Below are 23148 nucleotides of genomic sequence, written 5' to 3' on the forward strand. Positions count from 1 at the left end.
TCGCAGAACATTCACAGCATTTTGCGGTCTCGAACCCGCAACTCACTGCTACAATCATGTTACGCTGAACTGTAACCACTGCGCCACCCTGCCCAGTGAATGATATGGATGAATGAATGATATATGAAAAACAAGATCATGAAATATTTTGTGTCCCGCCTAGTCAGTTGCCACAATGCATTGGACAAGTGAGGCGCGTGCGTTTGCTGTCAAGGCGTAGTTTTCTAATGGCCGTTACATTATTGCTACTCAACGAGCATTCCGTATTCGTCCTTCAGGTCGGGTTCCTGGTCGGAAATAGATTGTTAGTTCAATGAACACATTAATGGCCAAAATAAATGTTTTTTTTTTTTCATGGGGTTTATCTTAAATCAATTGTTTACAATGACTGTCCAAGGGCCCTATCTCAATTTAAGAACAAGCCATTTTTCATATGTCATTTTTAAGATTAAGTGATACAAAAATTCAGGCGATGTTTTTTCAATAAAATGTATATTGTAATGGTATTTTTAATAGTTCTTTTTTATTAAGCTTTCAAATCAGGAAGTTTCCGTGAATCTCCCTGTATACAGAGGTACACAGGTTAATTGTATTAATACAGCCTCCTGTGTGCAGGGCCAGCTTCTCTTAGCCACACCGTCATGATGTAAGTCACTTTGTGTAGTTTGTGTTGTATTTGTGCAGTTAGTTTGTATTATGTGTATTTATGCTATTTTGTATAGTTGAGGCCATTACTGTTTAGTAAGTTTTATCTCTGTGTAGCTTGTATTTTTCAGTTATTTTTAACTCTGTGTAGATAGTTTTTTTGTAGTTTGAGTTAGAATTGTTTAGTTTGTACTATTGTCATTATTTTTTGTTATCTTGGTGTACGTTTTGTTATTCTCGTATAATTTGTGTGATATTCTCTACCTCCTGTATGCTCCGTGTAGCAGTGTGTTGCCTCATGATGTATGCTTGTGTAAAACACATCTTATGTGTGTGCTGTTTTATATTGATTTTGTCCTTTTGTTCATCTGTATTTATTGTGTTAACTTGTATAGAATCAGTCGGATACCAAGTAAGCGAGCTCTTGTGTAGATTGTGTGAATTTTTAATCAGTATGTAAGGGGTGCTTAATACAACTCGTGTGTGAATTACATGTAATGTTTAGATTGTTTTGTCTGTATGGATTGTATTTTTGCAGGGGTACCTACTGACTGCACCCCCTTGGAGGGAGGAATGGGGGCAACAGCATAAGCAACACTAACAGCATCAACAACAACAGTGATATCAACAACAACAGCTGCAACAATAACAGTGATATCAACAATAGCACAGATGATATCAAAAGAGCGGACGTGAAGAGATTGTCTGCAAAAAAAAATGGTCCATTATCATATAGCATTCCAAAGCCTTGGGGCGACCCCTGGAAGACTCTTGGGCGACCCTTGGGAGACGCCTATATATATATAGGCAACCACGGGTCGACTGCTGGGCGACCCTTGGGAGACTCTTGGGCTACCCTTGGGTCCTGGGCGACCCTTGGGAGACTCCTGGGCGACTCTTGGGTCCTGGGCGACCCTTGGGAGACTCCTGGGCGACCTTTAGGAGACTCCTGGGCGACCCTTGAGAAACTCCTGGGCGACCCTTGGGAGACTCCCGGGCGACCCCTGAGCGACTTTTAGGAGATTACTGGGCGACTCTAAGGAGACTCCTGGGCGACCCTTGAACGACTCCTAGGCGACTATAGCTCCTATAATTCCATTAATTAACAATTGCAATTAAATTTGTAATGTTCAACCAGCAGCACAGTATGTATTGTTAGTAATTGTGTACTAATTTTAGGTCTTGTACAGTCGCCGAGTACACTTCAGTGCAGTCATTGAAATGAATGAGAATTTGTCCAACTATCGATACACTTTTTGCTCCTTGTCATGTGGGTCAACCTGACCCAGTTTGGACCGGCAAAAGAGGTTGTATCAGTGCTACGTCCGCTCTGATGCTATGGGATAGAAAGTGTGTCACTATTTGTGCATTATGACGCACTCATTTGTTTGAGTGTACGCGTACCACTACAATTAGCCGTTTATTGGGTGACTCCTGGGTGACCCTTGGGAGACTCCTGGGCGACTCCTGGGCGACTCCTGGGCGACTCTTGGGAGACTCCTGGGAGACTCCTGGGCGACTCTTGGGAGACTCCTGGGAGACTCCTGGGCGACTCTTGGGGGACTCCTGGGCGACCTTTGGGCGACTCCTGGGCGACCCTTGGGAGACTCCTGGGCGACCCTTGGGAGACTCCTGGGCGACCCTTGGGAGACTCCTGGGCGACCCTTGGGAGACTCTAGACTCCTGGGCGACCCTTGGGAGACTTCTGGGCGACCCTTGGGAGACTCCTGGGCGACTCTTGGGGGACTCCTGGGCGACCCTTGGGAGACTCCCGGGCGACCCTTGGGAGACTCCTATTAAGTATTGATAATTTCATAATATTTTGCTTAATGCGCTAATAATTAGCGAATTAAGTAGGTGTGCTGTTAGAATATAATGATGGGTGGCGGGTAGCGGCGGGTGGTGTGTGGCAACTGGTGGGTGGTGTGTGGCAACTGGTGGGTGGTGTATGGCAACTGGTGGGTGGCGTGTGGCAACTGGTGGGTGGTGTGTGGCAACTGGTGGGTGGCGTGTGGCAACTGGTGGGTGGCGTGTGGCAACTGGTGGGTGACGTGTGGCAACTGGTGGGTGGCGTGTGGCAACTGGTGGGTGGTGTGTGGCAACTGGTGGGTGGCGTGTGGCAACTGGTGGGTGACGTGTGGCAACTGGTGGGTGGCGTGTGGCAACTGGTGGGTGGTGTGGCAACTGTTGGGTGGTGTGGCAACTGGTGGGTGGCGGGTGGGTGTGTAGAATGTTGACAGGAGCAGAAGCCTGCTGACTGTTGACAGGAGCAGCAGCCTGCTGACTGTTGACAGGAGCAGCAGCCTGCTGACTGTTGACAGGAACAGCCTGCTGACTGTTGACAGGAGCAGCCTGCTGACTGTTGACAGGAGCAGCCTGCCTGTTAAAATGCTTAGTTATTCTGTCCATGTTGACAGCGCGTTGACAGCAACTGAGGTTGACAGACCAACTGCTGTCAAATTTACACGCGTTTTAAGTCAGTTTTCAACGCCCGTATTATTAGCGTGCAATAAAATGGGGAGAAAATCGTTCGTTTTATTCCCTGTTTATAAATTTATACCCCAAACTGGGGTAAAATATGGGCAGGGGGATAGGGGTGGAGGGCCGCTTGCAGGGGTGACTAATACAATAAATGAAGATGTGAGAACGATTTATTTGGCTTCGCTCTTTGCATAAAAATACATTGTTTTCTCATAGTATAATATTTTTATTCGTTAAAAAGACCTAACCTAACTTAACCGAATTATTTTATTTATCTAGAATAGCTATTGGGACAAAATTACACTGTTCTCTCATAGATTAATATTTTTCAATATCATGAGGCCCCAAAGGGACGGCAAAAAATCGAATCGTCGATACGAATATCTGAATTTCGAATTGAAGATTCTGATATACTGCTATTCCTGATGATCTTTAGATATTGACAGCATTCGGCCTTAGGGCTTCAAATAAGGACTGTTTTATTTCATAATTAAGTTATTTTAAGAATTAACATTTTAAATCTAGCGTGAAATTGGCACGGGGAAGAATTTTAAATAATAAAACGAATTTTGGTCGCGTATTGTCTCTTAAATGTTTTCGAAGAGAAACTCAAGCAAAAACGACGCGACGATTTGGCGCATTTCTTTGCTATTATCACATCGAATTAAGCTATTAAGCGCGTCATAAATTCGGTGTGGACATGTAAATTAGAATCTCATTCTATGTAATTAAATAAAAATGATTACATTTTTTTCATTATAATGAAGATTTCAGAAGTTGTCGTAAACTGTTTTTTTTTTATCTGGAGCAGCTGCCATCACGGTCCAGGGTTGCCAGATGGGCCTTTTTCAGGCCCAATTGGACGATTTGGCTTTTTCGAAATTACGTTTACGAGCAAAAATCTATGAGAGTCTGAATCATATTGGATTTTTCATATCACAAATAATTAATTGTGTTGCTCGAATTCAAAATTTACTAGTAAATATCGATTTTGTTGGCCTTTTTGGCTTATTTTGTGAGCTAATTTAACCGTTTTATCCCACCACGATCTGGCAACCTGTCACCAACAAGCGTCCCTAGTGTCCGAGAATAATTTGTGCATACAAATCCTAAGTAGCATACGGTAGCTACTAATTCGTAGCTAATACGGTCCCTAGTATCCGAGAGTAATTTGTGCATACAAATCCTAAGTAGCATACCATAGCTTCTAATTCGTAGTTAATACGGTACGTAATTCGTCGCAAGGTTTCGGGCAGGAAGACGACATCTAGTGAGTGCGAGCGACAAATGTGAAGAAACTCATCAACCTTGTTATTCAGCCAACGGAGTTGAGGCAGCCGAACGATAACCCCGGCGACACGGCTGCCAAAGTTGCGATCAACACTAGCACCATATCGAACCCGGTGGAAGTCTAGTAGCTACTTCAAAGTTCAAACTATCGTCAGTCTTGAAAATATCCGGTCAAATGACACGAGTTTAGATCTTCTGTGAACAAGGCACGAAAAGGAAAAGAATCGGCGACAGGCCACATCAGGCCTACTCTTCAGCGCCGAGATCACTATGACCTATGTTATGTTATGTTATATGTTATTTTGCGGTGCATCTGGCAACATCGTAAACAATAAAAGATCTGAAAAAGATGGCGGAATGTCAGCTGTAACTTAGTCCGTTACGAAACTTGAATTGTGGCCTTCTCTCGAGACTCGGTGTTTTCTCTCATGAACGTGAAAAGAATTTCAAGATGAGTTCTCTACATTTTGTTGTTCATCCTCTTCCCGGGACTGAAGAACAGTTAAATGACAGGTGTGATGAAGTATATCATATGTTTAGAAATTAACTTTAGATATTAACTGGTTTGTTTACATTTATGTGCGACAGTGTCACTGAATTTTGAAGTTGTTTTCCGCCATCCTGGGAAATGGAAATTCAGATGGAAATTTAAGATTTTGTCCCTCATTTTAATGATTTATTAAGCTTATCTGTATTTTTATGAATTAACACAGTACCGTAGATGCTAAAAAATAAAAATACCTTGGATTTATTACCAAGTTCAGACTCAAATTTGAAAAAGAAAAAATGGAACAGTCCTATCCCTAATATTCCATGGATATCCCTAATATTCCAGTCCTACTGCTATCCCTAAACCAAGTGCCCAGTGGCAGAAACTGCCACCTGGCACTTGTGATTTGTGGACCCAATAGAAATACATGTGAAAGTGTGAAACTAGCCAATTTCACCCATTTGTATGGCCTTTTCTCAATTGCTTCAATTCAATGGCTGACTAGTTGGAACTAGTCCTACTTTTTTCTGAAATATTGCAGCTCTAAAACCCACTTCTAAAATCATATAATTTCAGTAGGTATGAAATCTTGCAGATCTAATGTCATGTATTTTTGTTTGATAGAAGAAATTGCAGTTAAAAAAAGTGTCATTTCATAAAATTTTTAATTTCCGCTGTTCGGGCCTGTCCCACACAGTAGCTACTAGGCAGTAGGCTACTTAGTACCAAGGGGCCAGGGTGCAGAAAGTGGCCAGTGGATGTCATTGGGCAAATATCGCAAGATCTTTGGTGACTCATCAGCAGCAAAATTTATGCCTTCAGAAAATCTTGCTGACACATTTGGATTAAAATTATTGTATTTTAGATATTTGCCAGTCTTTGGCCAACTATTTGTGATTGTAAAATAGTTGAAATCTAAAATAGCTTTGTTGATATGAGCAGATTGCCATCTCTTGGCGATCTGGGTGGCAGAATTGTGTCAAGCCTCACTCTACTTTGCCGCTCTCTCAATAGACGTTTCCACGCATCTGGCTTCCAGATAACTGCCGAGTTATACGTGTTAAGTTATACGTAATGCGCTGCGTGGAGAGTAAGGGATATAGGTACTATCAAAGTTGTTAGCAGCATTTTCTTATTGAAAATTACCTGATAATGGATCTTGAAAATGGCTGGCAACACTTAGACCTAAAAATCCATTTATTGGTGACGCTGCTTCATGCTTGCACCGTGTGCACCCTGGCAAGTTGGTACCATGCTCCCTCCAAAATATCCTGTACAGCAAGTCAGCCCAAAATGTTTTGTTGGAGATTGCATAGTTGCAGTCATGTCAGACTGCCTAATTATGTGTTCAGTTGCCTATAATGTAAAGGCAAATGTTATTGTTTCTGTTTCTAGAGTAAAAGTAGAGTTTTACGGTAACATATGTAAGGGACTTTGAAGATGAGTTTGTGGCTTTATGGCTGGGATTTGGAGTTCACTGGTTAAAGAAATGGAATATTGTTGCCGGAAGGCATTATTGCTTTTTCTCCACTCAACCCATCTGTGTCATTAACCAATTTTCTTACTCAATGCATCCTTTTGTTTCATATCGTTTCAGAACAGAGGTAATGATTAAATTCCATTCAAGCCAAGTTTAATTCAGTAACTAAAATGCTGCCAAGACAGTTAAATGCATCAATCTCTCTACCGCCTGGCAGCTCCTGGAGAACTTCAATTTCATTCTCCTCCCTTGAGTAGCGGGGGTTACTGAACACTGATTCAAACTGAGATCCCAGTAGCTCACACATGCCCTGGTCATCTCCGACAATGACTTTGTTTTCCTTAAGCGGGCCTACTGGCGTCTTTATTTTAGCCTTGGACTGAGCATATTTAAAAAAATACTTGGGGTTCTCTTTGATGACCTCAACCACTCGCTCTTCCGCGGCTTGTTCTTCCATCCTGTGCAAGACCTGCAGCCTGAGTTCAATTTTCTTGTGCAAATTTACTAGCCTCTGTCTTCTTGTATCACTAGTGGATTCAGCTATTTGTTTATTTAACCGCTTGCGTTTTCTCATAAGGATTCGTCTGTCTCTCGGAATGCTGCGGACTTTAGGCCCTGTTTTTCTTGGTGTATGACGCACACATACCTGTGCTAGTTTCTCACACAGTTTTGTATAGATTTCCTCAGCATTCATCTCGTGAAACTCCGCTCTCCAATCGATTTTGTCAATTTCATTCCAAATTGCCCCCCAATCCGTTCTTCGATCGTGAAAGTTAAGTCCTGCCAGTCCCTCTTGGGGTATAGACCTGGGGCCGTATTATCAAAACTTCGTAAGTACGCAAAATTGACTTACGAGAGGCGTAGGTGCTGACTTGATGACGTAACTCTAGAGGTGGTATTATCAAAACATTCGTGCGGGAAGATAAGTAATGTAACTGTACGCCTGCTCGGAGATGTCGTAAGTGAAGTTCCCCACAAGTTTAGAGTGTCTGCTGAAGCGATATGAAACTATTGATTCACAAGCAAGTAGCAACACCTTGACTTGTGATAGAATTTTGTCAATAATCCGACAGCGCAGATTATACACGCATAGAATGATGGCTCTACTTGTGATATCTCCACTACTTGATCGTGCAACATTTGCGCGATCAAAATGTGTGAATAATGTGATCGTGCTAAACAGTGCTATTGGAAAAAAATTCAATTGAGTTAATCCCAGAAACTGATTTTGTTTTCCTTTTAAGTTATATTTTCTAAGCAAATGTTGATCCTAGAGTTTTATGTTGATCCTAGACCTAGAGTCATATCCTAGTCTCCTAGAGTTTTATGATCATTTACTGAAACAATATCTTCATGCCTTTTTGATTCAAAATTATATGGAGGTTGACCAGCCAACCATTTTTTAGATCCATACAGTTACACAGATTTCTTTCTTCTTCATTCTTTCAACATAAATATTCTAATATCGAATTATTTTGATTGGATAGGGTTAGTCTACAACTCTTATGTTGCCGACCTTCAATGAAAACCATCTGATAGAAACTAACCTCAACTTTCTGGCATGAACAGTACAAATTTGCAGTTATTATGTCAGCTACATATTGTAGCTGAAGGTTCATAGCAGGCCCTCCACCTGGATGATAAGATCAGAAGAAGAATGATAACTCAAGGAAAATTGTTACTACACTTTATGTTATTTTCCACAAGTGTGTAGCTCCAGTGCAGGATTCATTAAAACGGTGCCAGTAACATTTTGGAACAAAAAAATTCTCTGTAATGTTGTGAGATTTTTTATTGCTAAAACATGAGTAATAGATAGAAACTGAATAGTCATGAGACTTTTCAAGAAACTCTTGATAAAAAATTCAATACAAGTGATTTATGAAAGAAATTGGTGAAAATGAGCAACTCTACTCAACATAACCAAAGAAAATTAGGCAATGGCCATAGGCACTGTTAAATTGTTTATGAGCTTGGGCAGTTTTAAATCCAAACAGCCAAATTTCATGAACAATAAAATTTAGACTTTGAGGTGGCTTCTGCAGAGTTCATTCGATCTATGGTAGTATTATTTAGGAAAATATAATAACAGTTATTTTTTATAAAGATATAGGGCAAGTAATAATGAGCAACTGGGTGTAACTGATACCTCTGATATGAAATTATGGAGTGACAGTGACTTTAATTGCACACAGCTTTCTACTGAATTGTCTTCTATTTGCAGAACAGAATGCTTAAAACATGCTTGGAGAATGAAAATATGCTTCAAGTATTGTTGAAGATTATGTGGCATCATAAATTCATATAAGAATCCAACCTTGCACTATCTAAAATAGGCATAAATAAATCTCCTGTCTGACAAGTAAATCATGTCTACTAATGAGGTAAAAGATGGTGTAAAGCATTAGAATGGAGGGTAGATATTAGAAACTATGGAAGTGTTACAACTTACAAGTTCAAACAATATTATTGATGGAAATGAGCATTACATTATTAAAGTATAAATGTACTTACCGGTTTTTCCACTGTGCTTGTTATCAGCTGCCACTTTTTTTTCAAGTTTGTTCTGAGGTCGTAAAATTTCTTATGTACCTCAGGTGCACATCTTTTTACAAAAGATACCGCATTGACACTATCTGTGACTTCTTGCCACTGCACTGCTTTGATTTTTGCAGTAACATTATTTTCAAATTTGCCAAGCAATAGGTATTGCTTGCCTCTCCTTGACTGCTGTTGCTAGAGCTATTGTTTCTTCATTGCTGAAATTTGGTCGGCGTTTACTAGAATTTGGTTGTTCCATAATTGAATAAAGACTGGCCTGAAACATAACACAGCAGAGAAATCAACTTTATTAGGTTTATTTGGGGCTTCGTGATACTGAAATGATCTTCAGGGATGTCCAGCCTTGATAGTTTAAGGGTAAGCTAATTATACAAATAAGAATATCTAATAGACTAATGAAGTGAAAATGACAGTGACAATAGAGGAAAGGGAGAATAATTTTAATAGAAAAGTTTTTCTGTTGGTTGGGCTAGTTCCAATTCATTGCACAATGCACAGTAGTTTTGTTACTTTTGTACATTTGTATCATAATCATAACATTGTTAGCTGCCAAACACTAGATAATACTTTTTTCACTTTTTATTGTACTACTATTACAATTTTTTCTTTCCTTATTTGCTTTCTTCTTTACACCCTCCCACCCGGCTGCCTCTATTCTCACCAGACACCAGTCACCAGCCTTCTCCTCTCCCTCCAGCCTCCTTCTCCATGCAGCCTTCAAAAAACGCTTTACACTAGGTATCAGTCAGGTCAGTCTTAAATCACATGTTCTCACTCTCTTTTCAACCTATTTCTTCCATTCTTTGACATCCCATTCTATTCCAGTTACAACCTGTACAATCATTAACCATTCATCGCTTATTCTGTTAGGGTACGCACACAGGGAAAGCAGGTTTGCCCGGGGGGCCGCGCGGTCAACCTGCTCCAACCTGCCACAAGAATTTCCCTAAAAATTCACAAGAATTTCCAAGAATTTCCTCGATTTTCAGGTGCCAGCCTCAGCAGGTAACCAGCACGCTGGCAACCTGCTTTCACTGTGTGAGTACCCTTATGCACTGGGTACTGGTACTGGGTACTGGGTAGACCCATATCTCATTCAAGTCACATTTGCGTACTAGTGCATGACGCAGTTGACGCTTACGTTTCCATTTACTCACCCTCATGTTCCACAGGTACATCTTTCGTGCCCAACACTCATCATTCATTCTTTTTAGTCGGTACTTTATATCTCTGCCAACCATAATTTTTAGCTCCGTACACAGATTTCTTCTTCAACTCACGCTGTTTATTAAAAAGAGTTCACAACTATTTTAAAACGGCTTTTTCTGGGCCAACAAGGAGCAATACCGACTCAATACCGACTGACACCATTCCATAGTCGATACCATCGAAGGCATTGATTCCCGCCATCAAAGTTCACAGAATGTAAACAAATCCAAAGCCTCTGATTGGTCAGTTGGCCAGATGGTTTTGATAATACGCTTTTAGCTAAGTCTTACGTACGAATATTTTGATAATGCCAAAATTAAGGTGTACTTACGTACTACGTAACTTTTTTGTCGGAAGTACAAAAAGTTACGAAGTTTTGATAATGCAGCCCCAGGTAGGAATCCTTGCATTAAGTTATTATATAGGTAGGATTCCTTACATCAAGTTATTATGCAGGTAGGATTCCTTACATTAAGTTATTATGCAGGTAGGTAGGAATCCTTGCATTAAGTTATTATGTAGGTAGGATTCCTTTCATCAAGTTATTATGCAGGTAGGAATCCTTGCATTAAGTTATTATGCAGGTAAGAATCCTTGCATTAAGTTATTATGTAGGTAGGATTCCTTACATTTCCTTGATCTGTCTCTCTCGTGCGGGCGGCCGACGTCCCTTGTAAGCGACCTCTTGTTAGAGTGTCTTAGTTTCTGTTGCTTTTCACTTGTCCCTCCTTGTCACATGTACTTCCATGTTACGGGAGTGCAGCCGTGCACCACCAATTTTGTGCACCAATAATCCCTGAATCAAACGCCTTGGATCTCTCCAGACATCCACCAATCAGCCGCGAACCACTCGGCTTTGTCTTCCTCCTGCTTTGCATAGAACCTGCCGTGCACCACCAGGCCACGGATCGAATCTGACCTCCGGGCATAGTTAAATTGCGTAATATTACGTTCACCGCATCTGAGGTTAGGTTTCAGATAGCATAGTTCTGTTCCAAAATTTATCGTCCTTCGACAAGTGGCGTTCGTCCGAGGGCTGGTTCGACCCACGGCCTAGATACGGACGGCTTGAAGTGTTGAAGGCTATGTTCCGGAAGGCAGGAATCATGATGGTCCATTACATCCAGGGCAGTGGTGGTCTTCGGCAGGCAACCCCCATGTTACTTGGTCTCTTTGAGATGCCAGCTTCAGCAGGCTGAACAATTGAGACCTTCCGCCCCTTGTGGGGGATGAACAATTTTTGGTTTGAGAAACTGGATCATGATGGAGACCTTCCATCTCTTTGGTGATGTTCATCTTGACTTTCAGTGCAATATAGGTAAATAGCTGAAGCGCTAGTAAACATGTTGATATGGCAACTAAACCAACCAACTAACCAAGCATCCAAGGTTAGTTAAACTAAACTAACCAACCTAACTAATCCAAAGGGTTAGTTAGGTTAGGTTAATGGGGTGTTCAAGTCACCCTGTCAATAGTCCAAGTCACCTCATCAATGGCCCAAGTCACCCCATCAATGGTCCAAGTCACCCCATCAATGGTCCAAGTCACCCCATCAATGGTCCAAGTCACCCCATCAATGGTCCAAGTCACCCCATTTTACAGTGAAGCCCTGGCAAAATAATCTTTGCTTTAGGTTGTCTTTCTCTTGGATAAAATGGTTGTATTTGATTTACTGCAAGAAACAAGAGACTAAAACATTTTCTTGTAAGTTTTATTTGTATCTCAATTACTGATAGTTGATACTATAAATAAAATAAATGTAAATGAGAAATGAAGACTATTGAGGAAAAATGCCGGAGATAAAACTAATCTAAATCTGGGCATGGTGGCCTAGTGGTTACAGGTAACAACCAAGACTGGAGCAGAAAGTTGTGGGTTTGATCCCAGCTCCCTGCAAAAGTTCTGGTCTAATCAGCAAGGAGGCTTGTTGGTTAAGCACAGCAAAATTGGAGAAGTGAGTTGCGTGTTTGAGACCCGCAACAAGCTGTGAATATTCTACAGTGTTGAGAATTGTTGATAGGTCTGTACTATACTATACTAATGCCATCTGATCATTGTCTGATCCATTATAATTTTAGTATAGTCAATTAGGGACCAAGCTGAGTATGGCATGATCCCCTGCACTTATCAGGGCCACATATGAACCCAAGTTGAAACTTGGGCATGATAGTTTTTGTTGTGGAATTTGAATAACCAACATGCTGAGTGATTTAAGTTTAATAAAGTGAGTGTTGTTGTTGATGAATTAATGACAAAGTCTGGAATGACTGAGATTGTTTTTAAGTGAGTTATAATTGGAAGTTTGGAATGATTCAGAACCCATTGTATTGCTGTTTTTATTACATATTTTTCCTTGTGAGAGAAGTGAACTGATTTTCTCAATCTATATCTATAATTCCTTTCTGTTTGTTTTGATGATGTTCTGATTTTCAGGTTTTACTTTAATTTGCAGCTTCAAATTAAAACTTTGCTTATTTTAGTCTGGAAATATTTCAAGAGTGTTAACATAGTTGTTTAAGAAAAATAGAACTACTCAACAACATTCAACATGGCTGCCAGTTTGTTGGAATGTGAAATTTGCACTGAAGAATTTGATGAGAAGAACCACAGGCCACTCTTCCTGCCTTGTGGCCATACCTATTGTTCCACTTGCATTTCTAGTTTGCTGAAAAATCCTCAAAGCAGACTATGTCCTAAATGTAGGAAGGAGATTTCTGTACAAGGAATCCAGGTCAACTATGTGTTAATGAACGCAAAAGGCGAGAGCAGCAAACGACCCTTGGAATTGGAGACACTGTGTCCTCATCATGGCAGTAATGTTGACTACATCTGTGTGGACTGTCATTCACTCCTCTGCTTTGGATGCCTTGAAGGCATCCATGCCGAGCATCAAATTAGCTTGATCGACGACTTGCTGCTGAAAAAAAATGGTGATGTGGACTCCAGGACCAAGATACAAACTGCTCTGCAAGGAAAACTTGAGCAACTGAACAATATGGCATCAGTGTTTTCTAAAACATTGAAGTTTATTGATGAATTAAATAAACTGAAGACTAATATAGAAGGCTGGAACAGTTTTGTTGATGCCCAGATAAATTCAACAAAGGAAGATCTAAGGGCCTGGGTCAACCTACCCACCTGTGTTGATGATAATAAGAGGATCAAATGCAAGGAGATTATTGGTCGTGTCAAACTGGAACCCACAGAAAATGAATTCATGTTGCAAGGAATCCGTAAAAAGTTTAATGCTGCAAGCAAGGAGTGGGATTCCCTTAAGGGGAATGGAGAAGCTTCAATGCTGGTGAGTGGATGAGGGAAATTTATCAACCCATAAAGTTATTCATCTCTGCTGGTGAGTGGATGAAGGAAATATATCAACCCATAAAATTATTCATCTCTGCTGGTGAGTGGATGAGAGAAATCAACCCACCACTGGGCCCTGTGGTAACAGTTCAGAATAACAGGATTGGTTTTTGGCAACACTTTAGTACTTCCTAAGTATTTTATTCAAAACCAAATATTTATGAAGAAGATTTTTTATAATAATATTGCATTGAAACTTGGATATCTTTTGCACCTTGGCCAATGAACTGTTCATGAAATATTTAAAAAGAAAATTTTGGATGAGGTTAGTGAATTCAAGCTTTGACATCATTTTCACCTTAGTCAAACAATGTCCCTGAGCTAATGAATTAGTTCAGTTTAAAAATTAAATTTTGTGTGCTGTTCTAGTTTAATTTAGAAATGATTGCAGTTGTTAAGAGCATCATGTAATTTGAGAGAGCCAGCAGCTTGTCCATGAACAACTCATAAACTATAACTATATTATTATAACTCATGTGGCTCTCTCAGCTTATTATTATAACTCATGTGGCTCATAACCTATTATTATAACTCATGGTTTATACAAGTTCTCAGAAGGATTACTAGAATTTGAAACAAGAACCAACACCAGGGGCCATGCTATAAACTAAAAAAACTCCATTGTAACACTTCCATGTGACGATATTTTTTCTCGCTCTGAGTCACCGACATGTGGAAGAACATCCCTGATAGCATCGTTGACGCTCCGAGTATGAACGCCTTCAAGATTAGGCTAGACAAAGCTATGCAGGAGCATATGTTCAATCTTGTAATGCCTAGCACTTTATGAGCCTTGCAATACGTCCAGCAGCTATCTCAAACAATTGTAAGATATAGAAAGATAGGGTTCAGAAGGCTGGATCCCTTGTGGAATCAAGTCACAAGAAGTACTAGAATCGGCAAGGAGCCATGGGCCTATTTCTTCAGTGCAATCATTTCTTTTCTATTCTATAACTAACTCAACTGTTGCCAACATGACATATTTCATATTGTGACAGGACCTGTAGATATACTCAAATTAATTGTTTTTCCATCTACTTCAAACTAACAAATGATTTAATGGTGTTACAGGCATAAGAAGAGCCACAAGTAATTTTATGTAATATTTATAAAAGCTGTAAGAGAGCCACTAATTATTTTATACATCAGAGTTAGACTGATTTACACAAAACTTGTTTGTTACATTTTGACAAATAATTAGCATATTTGCCTAAGATATACAAACATCATTTTTGAGCTTCAAATACAATTGAACAATAAAATTCTATTTGTTATTACATTGCAGGTGCTAGACATTTCGATATTATATTATTTGTATATTTCGATATTATATTATATGTTATCACATTGCAGAAAATCAACGATGCTGATTCCAACAAGGGATCCTCGTGCAAGCCCAACCCAAGAGTTGTCCTCCGAGCCGTGCGTCCTTCAGCTGAAGGACTTCCCCCCAGTTGTCACTCACTTCTTAACCCCCAACCCCCACTCAGTTCACACCCACAGCCCCCACTCAGTTCACACCCCCAGCCCCCACTCAATTCTCACCCACAGCCCCCACTCAGTTCTCACCCCCAGCCCCCACTAAGTTCTCAACTCCCAGCCACCACTGAGATCTCACCCCCAGCTGCAACTCAGTCCTTATCTCTCAGTTGCCACCCAATTCTCTCCTCACAGNAAGAGACAGACTCAATACTTACCCCCTAACCACCACTCAGTTCACACCCCCAGCCCTTTTTGATCGAATGTATTTATAATTTTTACGGTCTTTGTTCCGTTTTTTGTAGAACAAATATTGATGTATTTGTAATTTGATATCAAGATCCGCGACCACTGAAAGGCCGGCCAAATCACGAGACCAATCAGCGACTGAATCAGCGAAGCCAGGTTTCACTGACCTAGTGATTTTGAGTGTGTCGAGATTCAGAATAGAATTCTTATGCTGTAGGTATATATTGTGTCAACAAGGCTTAGAAGAAGAACTTATTTGAGAAGATATTGCTGGCTCTGTAAGCCTACTTGAAGCGTGGGTGTGGCAGCTCATGTGTAGTGAGCGTGAAGCTAGCATGTCCCCTCACACATGTGGTGCTTTAAATGAGCTCTTTTCTTACTGTTACTGGTCGCTGACTATTTTTACGTGGTGACCATTTCCGTGCGAATAATTTAGTTGTGTTATTGTGTTTTGGAAGCATTTTGTAACAAACAAATTGCATATTATCTAAAATATTACACTACTGATTATCAGTCCTAGTGACCTGTATTTCAAGTACTGTTAATTCACTGCCACTCTTCGCGACCAGCTGCGTGTCCGTGGGAGGCACAACCTTGCAGGAAGGGACTTACCTGCGTCGCATAGTTCTTGATGCTCAGCTATTCTATGCTATCTCTGATGGGACTTTGCTGCTTACAGCGAGTTTCTGAGCATAGTGGAGCCTATAGTCTGGCTATTGCCACACTCCCTAAGACATGACCAAAACGAAGAGCCTAGCCAGCTCTGTGGAGCGTAGGACTGGAAAGACATGAAGGCGTGGGTCTTGCCTTAAGACATGACCAAAACGAAGAGCCTAGCCAGCTCTGTGGAGCGTAGGACTGGAAAGACATGAAGGCGTGGGTCTTGCCTTAAGACATGACCAAAACGAAGAGCCTAGCCAGCTCTGTGGAGCGTAGGACTGGAAAGACATGAAGGCGTGGGTCTTGCCTTAAGACATGACCAAAACGAAGAGCCTAGCCAGCTCTGTGGAGCGTAGGACTGGAAAGACATGAAGGCGTGGGTCTTGCCTTAANCTCGAATATTAAAAGGATTTATATTATTATTTCCTCGAATATTAAAAGGATTTATATTATTATTTCCTCGAATATTAAAAGGATTTATATTATATTTATATTCGAGGAGGCACCTGTTGCTAGGTAGCTCAAAAAAGTGACTATTTAGTGGTCGTCTGTGGTTGTGTTAAACATTCCATTGCATTTTTATATTTTATAGTACATTCTAAACCAATGAACTAAAGACTTTTTGCTTTTCAAGCAATTTTTTGTCAAATGGCCTTGCATATGCGACACCGACAGAATTAAGCTGAAGAGTGAAACCTGCGTTCTCGTAATTATGGCTGTCGACAATGTTGAATTTGTTTTGTCAGCCCCAAACTAAAAATAAATTAACGCGTTAATGTCTTTATTTCAAATAGCAGCAAGATGCTGCAGTACAAATATCCCAAAAGTGAGAGTATTGATTGATATCCTTGATTACAAATTGATATCCTGAGAAAACCCAGACGCACTTAGACTGCAGCTGCGCGAGATGCCGAACGGAGAAGCGGCAATGTCCCTCGGACATCATATCGTACGATGATCACACCATGAACACGTGCTTGATGATGTCTGAGGTGCATATCACACTATACTGTTAGAAAAAACTGTGAAAAGACGAACCCACTGGCGTTCTAGTGGCCGGTCGCCCCTTGAAAATAAACTGTTTCGCCGTTTTTATCAGATGTTTTACGGATTTCTAGTGTTAAATTAGAATGAAAACGGCGACACGGTGTTTCTTTTCACGTGCCGACCGGCCACTGAAACGCCGGTATACCGTCAACGGTAATTTTTCTAACAGTGTACTGAGACGTGATGGCTTCTTGATGCACGTAATAAAACAGACGGCATTATCAAACGTATCAAATGCTTCATTGGGGACACGAGTCTTAGTTATAGTGCCAAAGCAGATCGCATGTCATCTTGAGTCCTCTCATGAAACTGCTAATTCTTCCGTCATAAGAAAATCTATTCAAGGAGCAGGAATGAGGCTTTAGGACTTGAGTGTCATCGCAATAGATTACTTGAAGCATGAAACGGCTTCGGTCACTCAAAACTATACTACATAAATTTGGAAGTTATGAATAAATGGCAATTTTAAACCTAATAAAACTTTTGTTTGTGAAAATGTTCTATGAAAACTGGAAGTAAGATCTCAGCATCGCTGTTGCTACTAGTTTGGTTGGTTAATTTGTGAACACGGTATTACGACAGTTTAAAGAATTTAAATTCAGAAAGATCCATTAAATCGTGTTTCTGGTTTTATAGTGAACTTAATATTAGTAATAACTCTGTAATATTCTATGGAGAAAGTGATGCCAAACGCCAACGGTCGGTTGCAGCCGCGAAACCTGTTTGCTGGCGCCATGCGCAGGTCAACCTTGACAATCCTGTTGCTAGGAATCATATATCTAAGCCAAAATTAGGACCAATCAGGAAACAGTTAATTTTGCCCATGTATCTGTTCAGGCACTATCTCCAAGGCTCTCATTAGAATAGAATAGAAGTGTCGGCGCTGAAGAAATAGGCCCATGGATGGTGCCGATTCTTGAACTTTTCGTGACTTGATTCACAAGGGATCCGGCCTTTGGAACCCATAACTGACGATTGATTGAGATAGCTGCTGGACTTATTGCCTGGTCCGTAATTTGCTAGGCAATTTAGGACTGAACATATGCTCCTGCATAGCTTCGTCTGGACTTATTGCCTGGTCCGTAATTTGCTAGTTGTGTCACTAGTCTCTAGTTGTGTCACTAGTCTCTAGTTGTGTCACTATCTCTAGTTGTGTTACTAGTCTCTAGTTGTGTCACTAGTCTCTAGTCTCTAGTTGTGTCACTAGTCACCACCAGTCATAAGTCTCTAGTTGTGTCACTAGTCTCTGGTTGTGTCACTACTCTCTAGTCACTAGTCTAGTCACCAGCAGTCATTAGTCACCACCAGTCACTAGTCTCTAGTTGTGTCACTAGTTGTGTCACCACTAGTCACCAGCAGTCACTAGTCTCTCTCCCTGCAGCCAAAGCCTCGTCCCGCCGCCCCTAAAGTCGCCGCCGCCAAGCGCTCCCCCGCCAGCAAGGTGAGGCCCTGTGCTGTGTGCTGTGTTGTGTGTGCTGTGTTGTTTATTATTGTGTACACTTGTATACTAGAGAGTGCTGCTCACATACAATTGTGTACTCTTGTGTACTTCGCTGCAACACACGTTAATACAGTACAGAGCGTGTATATATACCCCATACACATCCAGACATGTATGTACTCCGTTTCCTTATTGTGTAATATTTATAGGAGCATTCTGTGCCCAAGTATACAAATATTGTGTAACTATACAGGGTGTTATGTGTGGCTCGGGTGATACACACAGCTACACACCTCTCCCATTATACCCCCCACTTACTTTCCTTGTATTTAATTAAATTTAAATAATTCAATTATCAGAGTATTTGCCTAGAAACGTACCTGCCACCTCTCCTCCTCCACCCTCTACCCCCCCCCATCCTGCATCTCACTCACTGCCCCCCCTTTCGCACCCAGCACCATCTCTCCCCCTCTCCCCCAGGTCCCCCGCAGCAACAAGGAACAGCTCCGGAAGAAGGCCATCGCTAAGAAGCTCGCCGCCACCCCCGCCAAGTGATCCCCCCCACTACTCCCCCCTTCGTCCCTCCCTCGACCCCATGGGGGGTTGGGCTGCAAATAAACCTCTTATACGTTCATGTGTATCTTTATTTACCTTGTATATCCTTATAAACCCTGCGTTTGCTGCTTACAAATTACGGTCAGGGTTTTTGTTTTCAGATTACGGTCAGGGTTGAGGTTTGTAATTACGGTCAGGGTTTAGGTTTGTAATTACGGTCAGGGTTTAGGTTTGTAATTACGGTCCGGGTTTTGGTTTACGGATTACGGTCCGAGTTTATGTTTAATTATGGTCAGAGTTCAGGTTTCTAATTAGGGTCCGGGTTGAGGTTTGAAATTACGGTTAGAGTTAAGGTTTAAATTACGGTTAGGGTTGAGGTTTGAAATTATGGTCAGAGTTAAGGTTTGAAATTACGGTCAGGGTTAAAGTTGTAATTACGGTCAGGGTTGAGGTTTGAAATTACGGTCAGAGTTAAAGTGTGAAATTACTGTCAGGGTTCGATACAGCAAAAGGACGCGCCTTGAAATTTAGGGCAAAAACTGATTTTTGGAGTAAAGTTTAAGACCCAGGTTAACAATTCATACCTGGGTATGATATTTACACCCGGGTTAACAACCCCTCAGGGGGACTTCTGACGCGTGTCTGTGCTCGTCAGAAGTCCTATGGGATCTTGCATTCCCAGGGGGATTGTTCCTGAGCGCCCCACTGCTGAGTTCGCGGTGTCTGACTGCAGGTCTCAGTTGTGGGGTTAAGCTATTATGTAGGTAGGACTCCTTACATTAAGTTATTATGCAGGTAGGATTCCTTACATTAAGTTATTATGTAGGTAGGATTTCTTACAATAAGTTATTATGTAGGTAGGATTCCTTACATTAAGTTATTATGTAGGTAGGATTCCTTACATTTCCCTTATCTGTCTCTCTCGTGCGGGTGGCCGACGTCCCGTGTAAGCGACCTCTTGTTCGAGTGTCTTAGTTTCTGATGCTTTTCACCTGTCCCTCCTTGTCACATGTCCTTTTTAAGGGAGCGCAGCCGTGCACCACCAATTTTGTCACCAATAAGCCCTGAATCGAATGCCTTGGATCTCTCCGGACATCCACCAATCAGCCGTGATCCACTCGGCTTTGTCTTCCTCTGGCTTCGCATAGAACCTGCCGTGCACCACCAGGCCGTGGATCGAATCTGACTTCTGAACATTGTTAAATTACGTTATTTTACGTTCACCGCATGCGCATCTGAGGTTGGGTTTCAGATAGCATAGTTCTGTTCCAAAATTTATCGTCCTCCGACAAGTGGCCGAGGGCTGGTTCGACCCACGGCCTAGATACGGACGGCTTGAAGTGCTGAAGGCTACGTTCCTGAAGGCAGGAATCATGATGGTCCATTACATCCACAGGGCAGTGGTGGTCTTTGGCAGGCCACCCCCTTGTTACTTGGTCTCTTGGAGATGCCAGCTTCAGCGGCCTGGACAATTGAGACCTTCCGCCCCTTGTGGGGGAAGAACAATTTTTGGTTTGAGAAACTGGATCATGAAGACCTTCCATCTCTTTGGTGATGTTCATCTTGACTTTCAGTGCAATATAGGTAAATAGCTGAAGCACAAGTAAACATGTGGCAAGTGGCAACTAAACCAACCAACTAACCAAGGTATACTAAAAATACACTTAACGAACCAAAGGGTTAGTTAGGTTAGGTTAACGGGGTGTCCAAGTCACCCTGTCAATGGTCCAAGTCACCCCATCAATGGTCAATGGAACCATCTGGTCATGGTGTGATCCATTATAATTTTAGTATAGTCAATTAGGGACCAAGCTGAGTATGGCAGGATCCCCTGCATTTATCAAGACCACATATTGAACTACAACTTACAAGTTGAAACTTGTGCATGATAGTTTTTGTTGTGGAATTTGAATAACCACCATGCTGAGTGATTTAAGTTTAATAAAGTGAGTGTTGTTGTTGATGAATTAATGACAAAGTCTGGAATGACTGAGATTGTTTCTAAGTGAGTTTTGATTGGAAGTTTGGAGTGATTCAGAACCCATTGTATTGCTGTTTTTATTACATATTTATCCAGGTGAGAGAAGTGAACTGATTTTCTCAATCTATAATTCCTTTCTGTTTGTTTTGATGATGTTCTGAATTTCAGGTTTTACTTTAATTTGCAGCTTCAAATTAAACTTTGCTGTTTTTAGTCTGGAAATATTTCAAGAGTGTATTTTTTTAACATAGTAGTTTAAAAATTAGAACTACTTGACAACATTTAACATGGCTGCCAGTTTGTTGGAATGTGAAATTTGTGCTGAAGAATTTGATGAGAATAACCATAAGCCACTCTTCCTGCCTTGTGGCCATACATATTGTTACACTTGCATTTCTAGTTTGCTGAAGAATCCTCAAAGCAGACTATGTCCTAAATGTAGGAAGGAGATTTCTGTACATGGAATCCAGGTCAACTATGTGTTAATGAACACTAAAGGCGAGAGCAGCAAACGACCCTTGGAATTAGAGACACTGTGTCCTCATCATGGCAGTGATGTTGACTACATCTGTGTGGAGTGTCATGAACTTCTCTGCTTCACATGCCTTGAAGGCATCCACGCTGAGCACCAAATTAGCTTGATCGACGACTTGCTGCTGAAAAATGGCGATGTGGACTCCAGGACCAAGATACAAACTGCTCTGCAAGGAAAACTTGAGCAACTGAACAATATGGCATCAGTTTTTTCTAAAACATTGAAGTTTATTGATGAATTAATCAAACTGAAGACTAATATAGGAGGCTGGAACAATTTTGTTGATGCCCAGATAAATTCAACAAAGGAAGATCTAAGGGCCTGGGTCAACCTACCCACCTGTGTTGATGATAATAAGAGGATCAAATGCAAGGAAATTATTGGTCGTGTCAAACTGGAACCCACAGAAAATGAATTCATGTTGCAAGAAATCCATAAAAAGTTTAATGCTGCAAGCAAGGAGTGGGATTCCCTTAAGGGGAATGGAGAAGCTTCAATGCTGGTGAGTGGATGTGAGAAATTTATCAACCCATAAAGTTATTCATCTCTGTTGGTGAGTGGATGAGGGAAAGTTATCAACTCATGAAGTTATTCATCTCTGCTTGTGAGTGGATGAGAGAAATCAACCCACCACTGGGCCCTGTGGTAACAGTTCATAATAACAGGATTGGAGCTGTGAGTATGGGTTTGATTGCGGCTACCTGCCACAATTGCAGTCAAACAGTCAAATTGGCAGAGAGGCTAGGCTATTAAACACAGCAAAATTGAAGCAGTGAGTTGCGTGTTTGAGACCTGTAACTAACTGTGAGTGTTCTGTGATGTTCTAAATTGGTGACATGTAATGGCCTAATGAACGCTGACACCGCTTTACATAAAAGTTATTCATTCCTTTTGTTAGGAAGTATGAATATAGATGGTATATATTGATAGCAAGGGGGTAAAGACATACCTAGTTTATTTTCTCATTAGGTTAACAATAAAAAAAGTTTTGCTGGATGTTTGTCAATAGACTAATTAACTTATTGCAGAAAAATGCTCATCTAACAAATTAGCAGCTTTTTTTTAATGTTTCTAATCCCTTACTGCATGCATGTTGTGTTGACATGGAAATGCTAGGGTTTAGGACAGGTTTTTGGCAACACTTCAGTACTTCCTAAGTATTCTATTCGAAACCAAATATTTATGAAGAAGATTTTTTATAATAATATTGCATTGAAACTCGGACATCGTTTGCACCTTGGCCAATGAACTGTTCATGAAATATTTAAAAAGAAAATTTTGAATGATGTTATTGAATTCAAACTTTGACATTATTTGCACCTTAGTCAAACAATGTTCATGAGCTAATCAATTAGTTCAGTTTAAAAATTAGATTTTGTGTTCTGTTCTAGTTTAGTTTAGAAATGATTGCAGTTGTTGAGAGCATCATGTAATTTAAGAGAACAAGCAGCTTGTCAGTGAACAACTCATAAACTATAACTATATTATTATAACTCATGTGGCTCATAACCTATTATTATAACTCATGGTTTATACAAGTTCCCAGAAGGATTACTAGAATTTGAAACAAGAACCAACACCATGGGCCACGGCTATAAACTAAAAAAAGCTGCATTGTAACACTTCCATGTGACGATATTTTTTCTCGCTTTGAGTCACCGACATGTGGAACAGCCTCCCT

The 23148-nt window shown here is 40.9% G+C and overlaps 3 protein-coding genes and 1 long non-coding RNA gene across 4 annotated transcripts; 3 read left to right on the forward strand and 1 right to left on the reverse strand.

The window, feature by feature from the left end:
- Nucleotides 1–2057: 2057 nt before the first annotated feature.
- On the reverse strand, nt 2058–3054 carry LOC108667802 (translation initiation factor IF-2-like). Its single transcript, XM_018154871.1, has 2 exons — nt 2812–3054; nt 2058–2438 (listed from the first exon to the last, which is right to left on the reverse strand). The coding sequence occupies exons 1-2, from the start codon at nt 3052–3054 to the stop codon at nt 2058–2060; spliced, it is 624 nt and encodes a 207-aa protein (XP_018010360.1).
- Nucleotides 3055–12589: 9535 nt separating this feature from the next.
- Nucleotides 12590–15224, forward strand: LOC108667803 (nuclear factor 7, ovary-like). Its single transcript, XM_018154874.1, has 2 exons — nt 12590–13458; nt 14874–15224. The coding sequence occupies exons 1-2, from the start codon at nt 12706–12708 to the stop codon at nt 15222–15224; spliced, it is 1104 nt and encodes a 367-aa protein (XP_018010363.1). The 5' UTR covers nt 12590–12705.
- Nucleotides 15225–18334: 3110 nt separating this feature from the next.
- LOC125177851 lies at nt 18335–19028 on the forward strand. The gene is made up of 2 exons (XR_007156687.1): nt 18335–18396; nt 18877–19028. It is a non-coding gene; the product is annotated as an uncharacterized LOC125177851 (long non-coding RNA).
- A 2042-nt stretch (nt 19029–21070) lies between these two features.
- On the forward strand, nt 21071–22002 carry LOC108667804 (tripartite motif-containing protein 2-like). The gene has a single exon (XM_018154875.2). The coding sequence runs from the start codon at nt 21220–21222 to the stop codon at nt 22000–22002; it is 783 nt and encodes a 260-aa protein (XP_018010364.1). The 5' UTR covers nt 21071–21219.
- The last annotated feature ends 1146 nt before the right edge of the window (nt 22003–23148 follow it).

This window comes from Hyalella azteca, unplaced genomic scaffold (assembly GCF_000764305.2).
Source record: "Hyalella azteca isolate HAZT.00-mixed unplaced genomic scaffold, Hazt_2.0.2 contig5292, whole genome shotgun sequence".
NCBI lineage: Eukaryota > Metazoa > Arthropoda > Malacostraca > Amphipoda > Hyalellidae > Hyalella > Hyalella azteca.

What these genes read in the sequence shown, in the direction of transcription:
- LOC108667802 (XM_018154871.1), bottom strand. Translation starts at nt 3,054, where the DNA reads ATGGACAGAATAACTAAGCATTTTAACAGGCAGGCTGCTCCTGTCAAC. An exon ending in AGTTGCCACACCACCCACCA is followed by an intron (nt 2,439 to 2,811) that starts GTTGCCACACGC and finishes AATACTTAATAG; the next exon opens with GAGTCTCCCAAGGGTCGCCC.
- LOC108667804 (XM_018154875.2), top strand. Translation starts at nt 21,220, where the DNA reads ATGGCTGCCAGTTTGTTGGAATGTGAAATTTGTGCTGAAGAATTTGAT.